The sequence below is a fragment of the Salvelinus namaycush genome, chromosome 22 (assembly GCF_016432855.1).
Source record: "Salvelinus namaycush isolate Seneca chromosome 22, SaNama_1.0, whole genome shotgun sequence".
In the NCBI taxonomy this organism is placed as follows: domain Eukaryota; kingdom Metazoa; phylum Chordata; class Actinopteri; order Salmoniformes; family Salmonidae; genus Salvelinus; species Salvelinus namaycush.
In genome coordinates, this window is record NC_052328.1 from 8242022 (window position 1) to 8258791 (window position 16770).

The window sequence follows — 16770 nt, forward strand, 5'->3', positions numbered from 1 at the left end:
GATAACGGCTGGGCAAATTTTTGCTTCTTTTTATGTTCTCCAAATAGCATTTCGTTTTTAAATTGTATAGAAATTCAGTAAATGAGTTTCAACTAAACTCACGTAGCAAATTAGCAATTACATGTTTTGTTGACAAAATTCCACACTCTGACCTCCATGCAAAATTCCTCACTTCGTTATACTTCGTGGGCTTATTTTATAAGACAGAATTTGGGCTGAGTAAAACCTCTCGCTTCGTCTCTTCCTCTCTGGTAAAGAGGACATGGGAGAGAGTGGAGGAAAAAGACGACTCCCTAAAACACGCCACTTCGATACCGCTACGACCGGAAGAGACTTTTCGTAGCAGGTAGGAGAGCGTTTCCTAATTGAATTATCCTAACCTTCTACGAAAAACTCACTTCCGGTCGTAGCTGTGTCGAAGTGGCGTGTTTATAGGGAATCTCGTAAAAAGAAACCCCCACTCCCACTGATTCACAGCTGTCAGTTGGAGGAAAAAACACTGTCAATCTTTGGGAGGAACCACTGTACAGTATTTTAACAACCAAGACGAAGAAAGAGCAAATCCTGGAAACATCAACGTCGTTTAGAAGTTTCTACGAGCCAGGCGAATCTCTTTGAAAAGGCGTGACGTGAAGAGCAGTGTCAGTTTGCTCTGTCACACATTAGAAATTGGGGTTGGCTAGCTAGTAGCTGGCTAACCAGCTAGCCAGCTAAATTTATACTGCTCAAAGGGATTGGCCTTCTCTTTTGCATTGGGGTCATTACACCGGAAAGGACATCTCAGGATTCAATTAAACCTCATTTTTATGTTTTGGGTCCCAAGGAAGGGTAAGAGCCCAGGGTCATAGCTTTTCAAGTTGAGGGAACATGGCATGGGGTTCTCTTGCTACTAAGCTAGCGCTAGCTAGGCAGCTACCAAACCAAAGCAAACACTTTCCCAATGACAATGTGTTTATGCTAGCTAGTTAGCTAGCCCAGGAAAGAAGCTAACTAGCTAATTTTCTAGCTTGGAAAACGCGGTGTTAACTATACAATAACTAAATTTACGTTATCCCCGCCCGAGTAGTTAACTAGCTACTGTAGCTAACGTCTCCATCTGTAACGGTAACTAACGTTAGCTCCCTCGGCGTTTAATTATTTAGCTAGCTAGGTAGGTATCTTGGCTACAAGAGTTTAACCACAAAGAGTCAGAACAATGAGTTAGTAATAAAACAAAAATGTTTTAACGTTACCCATGCAAGGGGCCATGATGGATAATTAGTAAGTTGAGCTAGCTAGCAATCCTAACTGTGTCATCGTGGAGGTTTATGGCCACTGTCTGCCTTATAACCGCCGAGTTAGTTAGCTAACGTTAGCTGATTCCTTATCTGGGCGTTTTCTTCTTGTAACTTGCCTGTGCTAACCACAAACGTTACGTGACGCTGGTAACGTTAACCTTTTATCAGAACACACACCGATGGCTAGCTAAATATTTGTAAGTTAATTTTGACAGCTCTAACAATAAAAGCAAATATTAATTTATAGCTAACCATATCAAGCTGTATGGGTGAAGCCTCCAAGCCCTGTGTTTAGCTGGAACTTTTACCTACGTGTAACCAGCTAACTTCAGCTATGTAATGATTTCCCAAAAACAATGTCAATGTTTAAGAAAATAGATGGCTAGCTAGATATGCATCTTCACTTGTCATTGTGTATTTAGGCCAAGTATCAATTGGCCTTTACACGGGTGGGGGGGGGTACGCAATAAACATGCCTCAGGTGAGAGTTGAGTAGGCTAATGTTTGATTCAAGGATATAACTAGTGTCAGTTTGTGGACCTCATGTAAACTTTTGCTACCTTACATGGCAACTTGGAAAGAATCTTGACTCTTTCATTGCATTCCGCACAGAACAACTTGATCTTTCTACAACTTCATACTTGTAATATTTTGCAGGTTTGTCAGTGTGTATGGCTTTGTCAGCACCTGGCCAATGTCAGCCGCAAGTGTTACACTCTTATAGGACCCAGACATCTGTGACCATGGCAGGATGTTTTGTAGGAATGCACTCTGGCCATGGCAGACTATTTTGTAGGAATGCACTGAGTGAGTGTGTTCCTCTCTGTGCACACAACATGCATGCGGGTGCTTGCGGGGAAGTTTGCACATCCCTCTCAATTCAGGGTTATTTGATTGCGTTTCGGCTACGTCTTGATAATATGCTATTCATTACATTGTACTATGTCCAAGGACTTAGTTCAATACTGAGATTCCCAGCGCTTCATCAAGGAGTGGTCTTCAATTGATCTTGAAATTGTGATTTATTAATGTAAACAAGGCATCAGATAATCTCAATTCAGTAAAATATTAGTGTCTTCATGTAAGGTGATAGGGCTGTCAGATCCATCTCTATCATTCATGTTTTTCAGATTTTTACCCCCACACTGTGTTGCTCTAATTTGGCCCTGAACGTGTTGGTGGAGCTGCAGTTGCACAGAAGCCATGGGGACACCAGGTAGAAAGCGTGCCCCTATCAAGGACCGGTTTTCAGCTGAGGATGAAGCCCTTAGTAGCATTGCCCGGGAGGTAAGTTAACCATCCATTTCAGAACCTCCCTGCTTTTAGTTCATTTCTGTGATTCTTTCTTAGTTTAAGATCTTTAACTGGTGTCATTAGCTGAGCTTCCCTCACATTGTAGGCCTATGTGTAGTGCATAAGTCACATTGGATGTTGTGTGTGGTGACACTGAAGACATGTATTTCCCAAAATGTGGTCAAAGACAAGTTTGAATTGGATGATTTATAAAAGGATGCATGGCAAGCCATCTTGGTTGTATTACTTTAAATGTAGGCTTCTCAACCCATACCCAACAATACCAACTGAGGTGAATGCAGCAAACAGCCCTCTGAAGCATATCTTGACACATGTTCACACACAGCTCTGCTTAGTCTGAGATGTGCTTGTAATGTGGATATTCAGGTTCCTTCAAGTTGTCTCAGCTCTGGCGAGTGCAGACAGCTGGTTTGCAATGGTGTAGTAGGATTGATTTGAAGAGATTTAGGGAAAATGGAGGGCAGGGGCGAGGAAGGTGGGATGGCCTGTAATGACTTGTCCCAGGATTATTCCATGTTCCTCAACTACCCGGCTGTCATTCCTGGCCTTTTCGTAGAGGCTGTGCAATTGTTCTCAGCGTACATAGTAGGCCCATGCATTTGTTGTGTAATTGTTATTGTTCATGACTTATTTTGAGAACGATTGTGGTGTATTTGCATAATTATGTGGCTAGATGAAACTATGCCACAGTGTGGGAAAAGCCTATATTATCAGCAGAGTAGATTTTCGAGTTCATGTGATTGACTGCCTTGCTTAACTTGCAGATTAACAGAACACAGGATCTCATATAGACTGGGAGGGAATGTTGTCTGTGCTCTTGTGAAGTGCCTCATACTTGGGGACTTCTTGGTAGTGCCTCATACTTTGGCACAGTAAACAAGGTTACATTTTCCGTCTTTAACCATACAAGCCTGTTATATAGAATCATGAGTCATCTGACCCACCCAGCCAGGTCCTGTCCTGTATGAATCAGGGTTTCTTTGTGGAGAGAACTAGATGTGCACAGAACAGTGAGGCCAAGTGAGTGTGTGTGCAGTGGGGTCCATAAGGCCAACCTCTCTCCAACCTGTCACACACCACCACTCCCCTCCAAACAAAGCTCCAGAAAAAAGTCATTGCATGAGGTCAGTCATCCTCTCTTAGGCTATGAGAGTGCTTGCCTGGTTGGCCTGTGCTGGACACGGATCACTGTCCTGCTGAGAAGGACTGTGAATTTGAGCCTGCGCTATCACCACCCCATATTGGAGGCCACTTACATTGCTGGGCTGTCAGTCACTTAAAATATCAGCAGCTTGCTTGCAAAACCGTCAGCCAAGTAGGAGGATTCACCACATGTTCTGTAGGCCTATCAAGTTTTCCTCAAAAGGATCATAATGTTAGAGAGATGATCAGAATGGGTGTATTTGATCTAGGCAGTCACTTAATTAACTGTGCCGTTGATTGTAAGTGAATGTGTGGGAGTTGAGTGAGTCATAGATCATAGTCCATATTACACAGTTTCAGTGCTATCCTGGGTAATGATAGCTATAAGCCATGCAGAGGACTATTGAAGAGAATGGCACAGTGTCACACTGAGTAGAACAGAATGAATAGAACAGGCTTGGAACCTCTAACCCTGGCAATTTGACTGGTAAACTCATGGGTACACTCGCAATGGCTGCCTGGTATTGTGATCAGTAATTTCCATGGTAATGGAGAATGTCGACACATCTCGGATTGTTCTGAAGTCGTTTCTGTTAGAAACATAAAATTAACATTCCTGCAACATTATTTTGTTGGGGCCTCTCGAGTGGCACTGCGGTCTAAGGCACTGCATCGCAGTGCTTGAGGCGTCACCACAGACCCGGGCCCGATCCCGGCTGTGTCGCAGCTGGCTGCGACTGGGAGACCCATGAGGCTGCGCTCAATTGTCCCAGCATAGTCTGAGTTTTGCCAGCCAGAATGTCCTTGTCCCGTTGCGCTCTAGTGACTCCTGTGGCGGGCCGGGCGCATGTACGCTGACAGTGTTTTCTCTGACACGTTGGCGCGGCTGGCTTCTGGGTTAAGCAAGCAGCGTGTAAAGAAGCAGTGCACCTTGGCAGGGTCGTGTTTCAAAGAAGACGCATGGCTATCGACCTTCCCCTCTCCCGAGTCCGTACGGGAGTTGCAGCGATGGGACAAGACTGTAACTACCAATTTGGATTCACAAAATTGGGAAGAAAAAGGGGTTTAAAAAACAAAAAACTATTTTTTGTTAAAATTTAATTAAATCTCTGATAAATTTACTGAATTGATTGCAAATTTATAGGATTCACACAAATTCATAGGATTAATATAATATTGAATAAATACACAGTGCATTCGGAAAGTACTCAGACTCCTTCCCATTTTCCACATTTTGTTAACTTACAGCCATATAAACTCAGCAGAAAAGAAACGTCCTCTCACTGTCAACTGCGTTTTATTTTCAGCAAATATTTGTAAATATTTGTATGAACATAACAAGATTCAACAACTGAGACATAAACTGAACAAGTTCCACAGACATGTGACTAACAGAAATTGAATAATGTGTCCCTGAACAAAGGGGGGTGGGTCAAAATCAAAAGTAACAGTCAGTATCTGGTGTGGCCACCAGCTGCATTAAGTACTGCAGTTTATCTCCTCCTCATGGAGTGAACCATATTTGTCTGTTCTTGCTGTGAGATGTTACCCCACTATTCCACCAAGGCACCTGCAAGTTCCCTGACATTTCTGGGGGGAATGGCCCTCGCCCTCCGATCCAACAGGTCCCAGATGTGCTGAATGGGATTGAGATCTGGGCTCTTCGCTGGCCATGGCAGAACACTGACATTCCTGTCTTGCAGGAAATCACGCACAGAACGAGCAGTATGGCTGGTGGCATTGTCATGCTGGAGGGTCATGTCAGGATGAGCCTGCAGGAAGGGTACCACATGAGGGAGGAGGATGTCTTCCCTGTAACGCACAGCGTTGAGATTGCATGCAATGACAACAAGCTCAGTCCGATGATGCTGTGACACACCGCCCCAGACCATGACGGACCCTCCACCTCCAAATCGATCCCGCTCCAGAGTACAGGCCTCAGGATAATGCTCATTCCTTCGATGATAAACCCAAATCTGACCATCACCCCTGGTGAGACAAAACCGCGACTCGTCAGTGAAGAGCACTTTTTTCCAGTTCTGTCTGGTCCTGCGACGATGGGTTTGTGCCCATAGGCAATGTTGTTGCCGGTGATGTCTGGTGAGGACCTGCCTTACAACAGGCCTACAAGCCCTCAGTCCAGCCTCTCTCAGCTTATTGCGGACAGTCTGATGGAGGGATTGTGCGTTCCTGGTGTAACTCGGTCAGTTTTTGTTACCATCCTGTACCTGTCCCGCAGGTGTGATGTTCGGATGTACCGATCCTGTGCAGGTGATGTTACACGTCGTCTGCCACTGCGAGGATGATCAGCTGTCCGTCCTGTCTCCCTGTAGCGCTGTCTTAGGCGTCCCACAGTACGGACATTGCAATTTATTGCCCTGGCCACATCTGCAGTCCTCATGCCGTCTTGCAGCATGCCTAAGGCATGTTCACACAGATGAGCAGGGACCTTGGGCATCTTTCTTTTGGTGTTTTTCAGAGTCAGTAGAAAGGCTTCTTTAGTAGCCAGAAGTTTTCTTAACTGTGACCTTAATTGCCTACCATCTGTGAGCTGTTAGTGTCTTAACGACCGCTCTCAACCTGCTCCACTGCATCCCCGTCAATGAGAATGGGGGGCGTGCTCGGTCCTCCTTTTCCTCTAGTCCACAATCGTCTCCTTTGTCTTGATCACTGAGGGAGAGGTTGTTCTCCTGGCACCACAAGGCCAGGTCTCTGACCACCTCCCTATAGGCTGTCTCATCGTTGTCGGTGATCAGGCCTACCACTGTATCATCGGCAAACTTAATGATGGTGGTGGAGTCGTGCCTGGCCATGCAGTCATGAGTGAACAGGGATTACAAGAGGGGGCTGAGCACACACCCCTGAGGGGCCCCCGTGTTGAGGATCAGCATGGCGGATGTGTTACCTACCCTTACCACCTGGGGGCGGCCCGTCAGGAAGTCCAGGATCCAGTTGCATAGGGAGGTGTTTAGTCCCAGGGTCCTTCGCTTAGTGATGAGCTTTGAGGGCACTATGGCGTTGTCCCTCAGTCAGGGACAGGTTGAAAATGTCATTGAAGACACTTGCCAGTTGGTCAGCGCATGCTCGGAGTACACGTCCTGGTAATCCGTCTTGCGGCCTTGTGAATGTTGACCTGTTTAAAGGTCTTACTCGCATCGGCTACGGAGAGCGTGGTCACGTAGTCGTCAGGAACAGCTGATGCTCTCATGCAAGTTTCAGTGTTGCTTGCCTCGAAGCGAGCATAGAAGTAATTTAGCTCGTCTGGTAGGCTCGTGTCTCTGGGCAGCTCGCGGCTGTGCTTCCCCCTTTGTAGTTTGTAATAGTTTGCAAGCCCTGCCACATCTGACGAGCGTCGGAGCCAGTGTAGTACAATTCAATCTTAGTCCTGTATTGATGCTTTGCCTATTTGATGGTTCGTCGGAGGTATAGCGGGATTTCTTATAAGCTTCAGCTGCTTTACCCTTTTAGCTCAGTGCGGATGTTGCCTGTAATCCATGGCTTTTGGTTGGAGTATGTACGTACTGTAACTGTGTGGACGACGTCATCGATGCACTTATTGATGAAGCCAGTGACTGATGTGGTATACTCCTTAATGCCATTGGAAGAATCACGGAATATATTCCAGTCTGTGCTAGCAAAATGGTCCTGCAGCTTAGCATCTGCCTCATCTGACCACTTCTTTTATTGACACTGGTGCTTCCTGCTTTAGTTTTTGCTTGTAAGCAGGAATCAGGAGGATAGAATTATGGTCAGATTTGCCAAATGGAAGGAGCGCTTGGAACACGTCTCTGTGTCTGGAGTAAAGGTCGTCTAGATTTGTTTTTTTGTGTTTTTTTCCCCTGGTTGCACATTTACGATGCTGGTAGAAATTAGGTAAAACTGATTTAAGTTTCCCTGCATTAAAGTCCCCGGCCACTAGGAGCACCGCCTCTGGATTATCGTTATCCTGTTTGCTTATGGCTGTGTACAGCTCATTGAGTGCGGTCTTAGTGCCAGCATCGGTTTGTGGTGATAAATAGACAGCTACGAGGAATATAGATGAAAACTTTCTTGGTAATTAGTGTGGTCTACAGCTTATCATGAGATACTCTACCTCAGGCAAGCAAAACCTCAAGTCTTCCTTAGCCTTCGTGCACCAGCTGTTGTTTGCAAATATACATAGACTGCCACCCCTTGTCTTACCAGAGGCGGCTGTTCTATCCTGCCGAAAAAGCGTAAAACCCGCCAACTGTATGTTATTCATGTCGTCGTTCATCCACGACTCGGTGAAACATAAGATGTTCGTTTTCAATGTCCCGTTGGTAGGATATACATGCTCGTAATTTGTCTATTTTATTATCCAATGATTGTACGTTGACTAATAGGACCGATGGTAAAGGCAGATTTCCCACTCGCTGTCGGATCCTTACAAGGCACCCAGACCTCCGTCCCCGATATCTCCGTCTCTTTCTCCTGCGAATGACGGTCATGAGGGCCTTGTCTGGAGTAAATCCTTTGCGTCCGATTCATTAAAGAAAAAATCTTCTTCCAGTATGGGGTGAGTAATCACTTTCCTCATATCTAGAAGCTCTTTTCGGTCATAAGAGACGGTGGCAGAAACATTATGTACAAAATAAGTTACAAATGCCACGAAAAAACACACAATAGCACTATTGGTTAGGGGACTGTAAAACAGCATCCATCTCCTCCGGCGCCATTGATGCTGTTTCATCAGCTTCTTGAAATGACTCTCCTGTCAGGTGGATGGATTATCTTGGCAAAGGAGAAATGCTCACTAACAGGGAAGTAAACAAATAGGTGCACATAATTTGAGAGGGAACATTTCTGGGATATTTTATTTCAGCTCATAAAACATTGGACCAACACGTTACATGTGTTTTTATATTTTTGTTCAGTGTTGATTAAATAACAGATTTTTTTTTTAAACGGATGAATTCCCAAAGCTGTTAGTTGACGATTGTTTCACATGCGCATGGTCCTTGCTATCTGGGGTTTTTGGGAGGTCCCTAACCCATTGAAGTTTTACATTTATAATGGTTATGGGTAGGGTTTAAGGTAGGGACGTCCCAAGGATCCCTAGAATGTAGAAATCATGTGAATGGCAATGCATAATGCAGTTGGAAAGGTCAATTAAATTTTTGGGGGGGATTTGTTTTTCTTCTATAGGCTATTATAATTAAATAAAAATTAAGTGCTTGAAAGTCCTTGAATTTGACTTGCAAATGTCTGTATGAACCCTGAATAGGATACTTTTTCAGCCCCAATGGAAAATAAAGGCCTCTGCTATTAAAATTACCCATGCATCTTTCGCTTTGCTGTCTTACCCCGGAGAGTATTTGTTTTTCATTCAGGCCAGTAGCTTTTATTGGAACTGGCCCGGTGTGCCACTGGAAAATGTACCTGAATGTCGAACCCTGTATGTAAGTTCATGATAATGGTAGGCAGGCCTATTTTTGCAACTATCTGCAAATACGTATTTCAAATTTCACATCCTCTTTTTTTAGATAACAGAGGTAGAACAAGTTGTCTGTTGTGCAAAACGCCTGATTGAAACTTGTTGGCTGTCAAACGATTTATCTACCTATGCTTGGGCTATTTTATGATTGGGTGTTATCACACATAGCAGCATATAATTTAGCAACGTGTGTTAAAGGGGTCCGCCTAACATTCCGTCTGATAAGGGGAGGGTTTTGAACGATTAGCCTAATGTTTGTGTCCATGGCAACTATAAACACTATAGTACTGAAGATAAACAACGTAAACTTTGACATAACATCCAGGGTGTGCCAACTTCATGGAGCCCTAGATGATGTAGTCTAGTGTGAGTAGAGGATCTGATCTACTCCTTGACGCTTAGGGTTTTGGAGGTGTGTATGATTGTGCATTTGTGCGGCTGCTGCTCAGATTACTCCTCTCCAGTCCCATAATGTGGGTGCAGGGGGAGGGAATGCTGGGGCCAGGCCGGATGGGCAGGGCTATAGATAGGACAGCGACACAGAGCTCAGGTCATACTGTCAGACAGCTCGACAGGTGCAGCGCAGAGGAGCCAGCCATCTCCTCTCCCTCTTTTCTCAGACACACACACCGTGTTTTCCACTCGAGCCCGGCTGTCGGCTAAACAGCCGATTACAGACTCCTTTTAAGCCAGTTACTTTTTCCACCTAAATGAACGAGGCTACTTTTCAATTTGCTAGTCAAAGTCAGCCAAGCCCCCTCCCGCTAGAATGAACGGTATGCATTTTCTAGCGATCTACCGGAGATTTCAGAGTTCCCAGGTTTGTTTTGAACGCGGCATCAAACGGCAACGGAAGGCAGGCTTCGTCAGCACGTCACACACCACTTTGCAATGAGCTGGAGGCAGTTACGTACCCAATGCATATGGGCCTGATAAATTTGTCAAATGCCTGGTAAATTTAAAATGTTTGCCGGTCAAATATCCCATTTTCCTAACGAAAACCCTGGTGTATCTGTGTGTTTGGGTCTTGGAACATGTCTAAAGTCAGTACAGCCAATCTGCCAACTTCTGTCTGTGGCGTCCACACAGTTTGGGTTACACATTAATATGACCCCACGGTGGAAAGGTGAGACTCTCACGAACACGTACATGTCAGTTGTTGCTGTAGCCCACAGGCCTCACGACTCGTCTGAAGCTCCCCGGGTACCAGTTGAAAAAATGAATGGAAGTATATATGGAGACCTGTGCCAAAAATAAGGGGTTAAATACAGTACATTCGGAAAGTATTCAGACCCCTTCCTTTTTTTCACATTTTGTTACGTTACAGCATTCTAAAATTGATTCAATAGTTTTTTTCCTTATCAATCTACACACAATACCCCATAATGACAAAGCAGAAACATGTTTTTAGAATTTTTTGCAAATGTATTAAAAATAAAAAACTGATCACATTTACATAAGTATTCAGACCCTTTACTCAGTACTTTGTTGAAACACCTTTGGCAGTGATTAGTCTCTATTCTTCTTGGGTATGATGCTACAAGCTTGGCACACCTGTATTTGGGATGTCCCGAAGTGCTATGGAGCAGCTCCGTTCGTCTTTGCCTCAATCCTGACTAGTCTCCCAGTCCCTACCGCTGAAAAACATCCCCACAACATGATCCCTGCCACTACCATGCTTTACCAAAGGGATGGTGCCAGGTTTCCTCCAGACGTGACGCCTGGCATTCAGGCCAAAGAGTTTAATCTTGGTTTCATCAGACCAGAGAATCTAGGAGTGGCTTCTGTCTGGCCACTTTACCATAAAGGCCTGATTGGTGGAGTTTTGCAGAGATGGTTGTCTTTCTGGAAGGTTCTCCCATCTCCACAGAGGAACTCTGGAGCTCATCGGGTTCTTGGTCACCTCCCTGACCAAAGCCCTTCTCCCCCAATTGCTCAGTTTGGCTGAACGGCCAGCTCTGGGAAGAGTCTTGGTGGTTCCAAACTTCTTCCATTTAAGAATGATGGCTGCCACTGTGTTCTCGGATCTTCAATGCTGCATCATTTTTGTTTGGTACCCTTCTCCAGATCTCCAGACATGCACTGTCAACTGTGGGACCTTTTATATAGACAGGTGTGTGCCTTTCCAAATCATGTCCAATCAATTGAATTTACCGCAGGTGAACTCCAGTCAAGTTCACAAACACTTCACATTTCCATATCATAAAACTCATGTAATTTAGTGTCAATGTTTTTGGTCACTGTTTCATGTACAGTATGGATGCATCGGGCCCAGGTTCAAATGGTTAAGATATGAGTGCGTCGGTTATTGGCTCCGCAAACCGATCCAAATGTAGCACGCTTTGGTCAGAAAACCTATTAAAATGTTACAAATTGCCGGTTCACTGAAAGATTTTGCTCATGACTTTTTCTACCTTCCCAAAAATGCCTAATATTTTTGTGACAACTGCGTCCTCTCCAGTGTCGAACTAAGCATGTAATTATGTTGACAGTCATAGATCTACTAGTTATTTTGCATACCGAATAGCCCCAGGCAATATCAGTAGCCAGCTTCAAATGTTTGTAAAATGGCTTGCACATTATTAGGCTTTATTAGTTGAGTGACAACCAATGTAATTTGCTAGGTTATTTTTATAAAATGTGATGTTAAATGGCCTGCGTACTCACCAGACATGTAACCCATTGAGCATGTTTGGGATGTTCTGGATCAACGTGTACAACAGTGTGTTCCAGTTCCCCAGAAACTTCGCACAGCCATTGAAGAGGAGTGGGACAACATTCCACAAGCCATAATCAACAGCCTGATCAACTCTTATTTTTTTTTTTTACCCCTAATTCATGCTATCCAATTGGTAGTAGTTCTTGACTCATCGCGGCAACTCCCATACGGACTCAGGAGAGGCGAAGGTCGAGAGCCGTGCACACAATCAAACCAAGCCACACTGCTTCTTGACACAATGCCCACTTAACCCGGAAGCCAGCCGCACCATTGTTTTCGGAGGAAACACTGTACACCTGGCGACCCTGTCAGCGAGCAGGAGTCACTAGTGCGCGATGGGACAAGGACATCCCTGCCAACCAAACCCCTCCCCTAACCCGGATGACGCTGGGCCAATTGTGCACCGCCCATGGGTCTCCCGTTCGCGGCCAGCTGCGACAGAGCCTGGACTCGAACCCAGAATCTCTTGTGGCACAGCTAGCGCTACGATGCAGTGCCTTAGCGCTGCGATGCAGTGCCTTAGCGCAGTGGTCTATCTCGGGAGGCCACAGTCTGATCAACTCAATGCGAAGGAGGTGTCGCGCTGCATGAGGCAAATCGTGGTCACGCCAGAAACTGTCTGGTTTTCTGATCCACGCCCTACCATTTTTTTTTTTAAGGTGTCTGTGACCAACAGATGCATATCTGTATTCCCAGTCATGTGAGATCCATAGATTAGGTCCTAATGAATTTATTTCAATTGACTGATTTCCCTATATGAACTATTGCATGTTTCTTTTTGTGTGTGTGTGGATATAGATATCTGTCAGCAACGAGTATGGCTGAAACAGCCGAATCCACTAATTTGAAGAGATTCCGCTGTCAATCAACATGCATGCAGGAAGGCAGATGCATACAACTTTACAACCACAGCAATGGATTTGAGATATTTATGTACACACACACTACTGTTCAAAAGTTTGGTGTCACTTAGAAATGTCCTTGTTTTTGAAAGAAAAGCCTCTTTTTTTTGGTCCATTTAAAATAACATCAAATTGATCAGAAATACAGTGTAGACATTGTTAATGTTATAAATGACTATTGTAGCTGGAAACGGCTTTTTATAAAAAAAAAAAAAAAAAGAAGAAATATCTACATAGGCTTACAGAGGCCCATTATCAGCTCTAACCAGAAAAGAAAGAGTGGGAGGCTCCGGTGCACAACTGAGCAAGAGGACAAGTACATTGGAGTGTTTAGTTTGAGAAACCGACGCCTTACAAGTCCTCAACTGGCAGCTTCATTAAATAGTACCCACTAAACACCAGTCTCAACGTCAACAGTGAAGAGGCGACTCCGGCATGCTGGCCATCTAAGGCAGAGTTCCTCTGTCCAGTGTCTGTGTTCTTTTGCCCATCTTAATCTTTTCTTTTTATTGGCCAGTCTGAGATGGCTTTTTCTTTGCAACTCTGCCTAGATGGCCAGCATGCCGGAGTCGCCTCTTCACTGTTGACGTTGAGACCGGTGTTTTGCGCGTACTATTTAATGAAGCTGTGAGAGATCTTCAGTTTCTTGGCAATTTCTCGCATGGAATAGCCTTCATTTCTCAGAACAAGAATAGACTGATGAGTTTCAGAAGAAAGTGCTTTGTTTCTGGCCATTTTGAGCCTGTAATCAAACCCACAAATGCTGATGCTCCAGATACTCAACTAGTCTAAAGGACAGTTTTGCCATTGGAACACAGGAGTGATGGTTGCTGATAATGGGCCTCTGTATGCCTATGTAGATATTCCATAAAAAATCTGCCGTTTTCAGCTACAATAGGCATTTAGAACATTAGCAATGTCTACACTGTATTTCTGATCAATTTGATGTTATTTTAATAGACAAATGTGCTTTTCTTTCAAAAACAAGGACATTTCTAAGTGACCCCAAAATTTTGAACGGTAGTATGTGTATTATTTGCCCTAGATTTTAGGAAATGGCAGTTACAGGTGTTAAACGTTGAGTCACATTGGCAATAGAACAAGGTTTCAAATTATGCCCAACTGACTCAGATTTCGGTTTATAACGGGGATGTTGTCCTCTCGCTCAAACCTTTTAATTTTTGTCTTACCTACCCCACATTTTACAGGAATATTCTTATGTTACTGAATTTATCCAGAGAATTTTTTGATTTTGTTAACAAATGCGGTGAAAAGTACAGTAAATGTAAAATGCACATACAATCAACACCGTTTGGATTGTCTTGTCAGGTGAAATGTTGTGTACTCAACTTTGGTATAAAAAAAATTGCCCATCTCCAAACTGTTCCCATTCAATTGCTACGATGCTTATGCATATGCTTTTTGTATTTCTTCTGTAAGAAACATTTCAATTTAGGCCTATATAGGACAATTCCAACGAGTGAAAAGGGTTATTAATAAGAGATCTGTGGGTCAGTTGCTAAACAAGTATTTTTTTGTGGGAATAAATTACATACTGCCATTCACAAAGAGTTGCAAACACTTGTTAATTATTTCAGTAAATGAACTGATGTCGTGCTAGCTCTTTATTAGCACGTATGGACCCAGAACTTAATTGGAATCAAGGCATTAGAATGTACCAGAAGCCGCCACAAATAGAATTTGTTCTGCAAAAACGTCTTAACCCAAAGGGAGCCTGTCTGGCTACTTTTTCTATTTGGCTGGTAACTCCATGTGCTTGTGGAAAACGCTGCACACGCGCCCACACTAGTCTATTAGCCTCACTAATCCATTTTAACAGTGCAAAAATACGCCCTCATTTTTTAAACTTTTAATCCCACCATTTTGTTTTCTTAGAGGAAGGTCCAATTTAGAATCTGACCGTTTTAAGCCAAAGCATTGAAACAATTTAGTTGGCTTGCGGTGCTCATAGTCACACACAACCTAAATGTGATGGTTGTGCCACTCTGCTCGCAAAGCTGTCATAGACAGCAGCTGTTTAGAGAAAGACAGACCATCCGCATGATTAGCCAATAGAAAATATCGAGAGGCTTATGACCAAACGGTGAGTTCACCGACCCTAATCGAGAGTGGAAATCCGCAGAGATGGCTGAAGACTTCTGACAGATGCACTGTGGGTGAACCGCTCAGCTGTAACATAAGAGTCAGAAGAGACATTTGATTACGGAAAACGTCCCACGAGACATGCATGTTTGCACAACAAAGGCATGTTTTTTCCCCCAATGCTATTTTTTTCCCCACTCAACAGGAATAGGCCTACTGGCGGCCCATTCTGGCACCACAGATAAGCATGGGCTGGAATGTTGACTGTTTGTTTGCAAGGAGATACTCTGTAGCCTACACCATACCACTGATGCAGAACCCATCTTTTTGTTGAAGATAAGTGGGTTTTTCTGCTATGGGAAGTTAAACGTGATGGTGTTTGTAGATGTGGTGTTGTCATGAGCAGAGTAGTCAGTCAGGAGAAGCTAATGTGTGTGTGTGTGTCTCTCTCTCTCACACACACACACACACACAGTCATAATGGGCCTCCTTGGGGGGTGGGGGGAGCATGGTCTACTTAAATTAGACACTGCTGCTGAGGCGCTTTGCAAAATTAGCCCCGTTCCCTCTCTACCTCTGGGGTAAATTAAGTAAAATTGGCGTAGGCCAGACTACCTATGTCATCTTTCAAATCCATTGCTGTGGTTGTAGAGTTGTATGCATCTGCCTTCCTGTGTGCATGTTGATTGAATAAATATTGACTGCCATTGAATGATTGCATATTTAGCGACTGGTGAAGCAACACCACATCTAGCTTTGTTTAAAAGCCTCATTGCCTAGTTTATCCTCCCCAATTCTTCTTTGTTACTGTGTTTTGTCCACCACTGTCGTTTCCCCTTTTTGAGGTCCTTAAATGAGCCTCTCTAAACTGATGGTTAGCACATGTTGTTGGGGTTGAGGTATTCCAGGCACTCTACTAAGGACTGTGTTCTAGAGCTGTGACTCATGTGGAAACTGGTCAACCAGTGCATGTGGTACAGTAGCTCTCTGTCACAGGTCTCTCAGGATCATTTATTTTTGGTCTCCACAATTTTGTTCTGTTGATTTGTTTGGAGTTGGTCTCCGTTGTGTTGCAGATGACCAGTACACACTTCTATAGCCTGCAGCAGAGTGAGGTGCAGATTGTATGCTGTGGTGTAGCCTAACGTGCAAGGGCGCTTATTCAAAGTATGTAATGCCAACCACCGCCTTTAGCGTGATCCTAACATGGCATTGCCTTATCATAAACAAGCTCATTGAGGGTGTTCCTATGTTTCATGAACTGAAATAAAAGAACCCAGAAATGTTCCAAATGTACAAAAAGCTTGTTTCTCTACACATGTTGTGCACAAATGTGTTTACATCCCTGTTATTGAGCATTTCTCATTTGCCAAGATAATCCATCCACCTAACAGGTGTGGTATATCAAGAAACTGTTTAAACAGCATGGCCATTACATAGGTGCAGCTTGTGCTGGGGACAATAAAAGGCCACTCTAAAATGTGCAGTTTTGTCACGTGACACAATGCCACAGATGTCTCAAGTTTTGGAGGGTGCGTGCAATTGGCATGCTGACTGCAGAATGTCCACCAGAGCTGTTGCCAGAGAATTGAATGTTAATTTCTCTACCATATGTTGTTTTAGAGAATTTGGCAGTACGTTCAACCGGCCTCACAACCGCAGACCACGTTTAAGGGGTCGTGTGGGCGAGCGGTTTGCTGATGTCAATGTTGTGAATAGAGTGCCCCATGGTGGCGGTGGGGTTATTCCATGGCCTGCATACTCATCAGACATGTCACCCGTTGAGCATATTTGAGAGGCTCTGGATCGACGTGTACGACACCGTGTTTCAGGTCCCACCCAAAATCCAGCAAGTTC

At 44.2% G+C, this 16770-nt stretch overlaps 1 protein-coding gene across 4 annotated transcripts in view; it reads left to right on the forward strand.

The window, feature by feature from the left end:
* Positions 1 to 242: 242 nt before the first annotated feature.
* lrrfip2 (leucine rich repeat (in FLII) interacting protein 2) overlaps positions 243 to 16770 on the forward strand; it is a 64629-nt gene continuing 48101 nt past the window's right edge. Inside the window, exons 1-2 of one of the 4 annotated variants that reach the window (XM_038960302.1) lie at positions 243 to 346; positions 2408 to 2564. In XM_038960302.1, coding sequence (XP_038816230.1) covers positions 2481 to 2564 — 84 coding nt within the window. In that variant the 5' untranslated portion in view covers positions 243 to 346; positions 2408 to 2480. Of the gene's footprint in view, positions 347 to 367; positions 829 to 2407; positions 2565 to 16770 lie in introns of those variants that run through there. The other 3 variants (XM_038960304.1, XM_038960301.1, XM_038960303.1) reach the window with 3 other exon arrangements.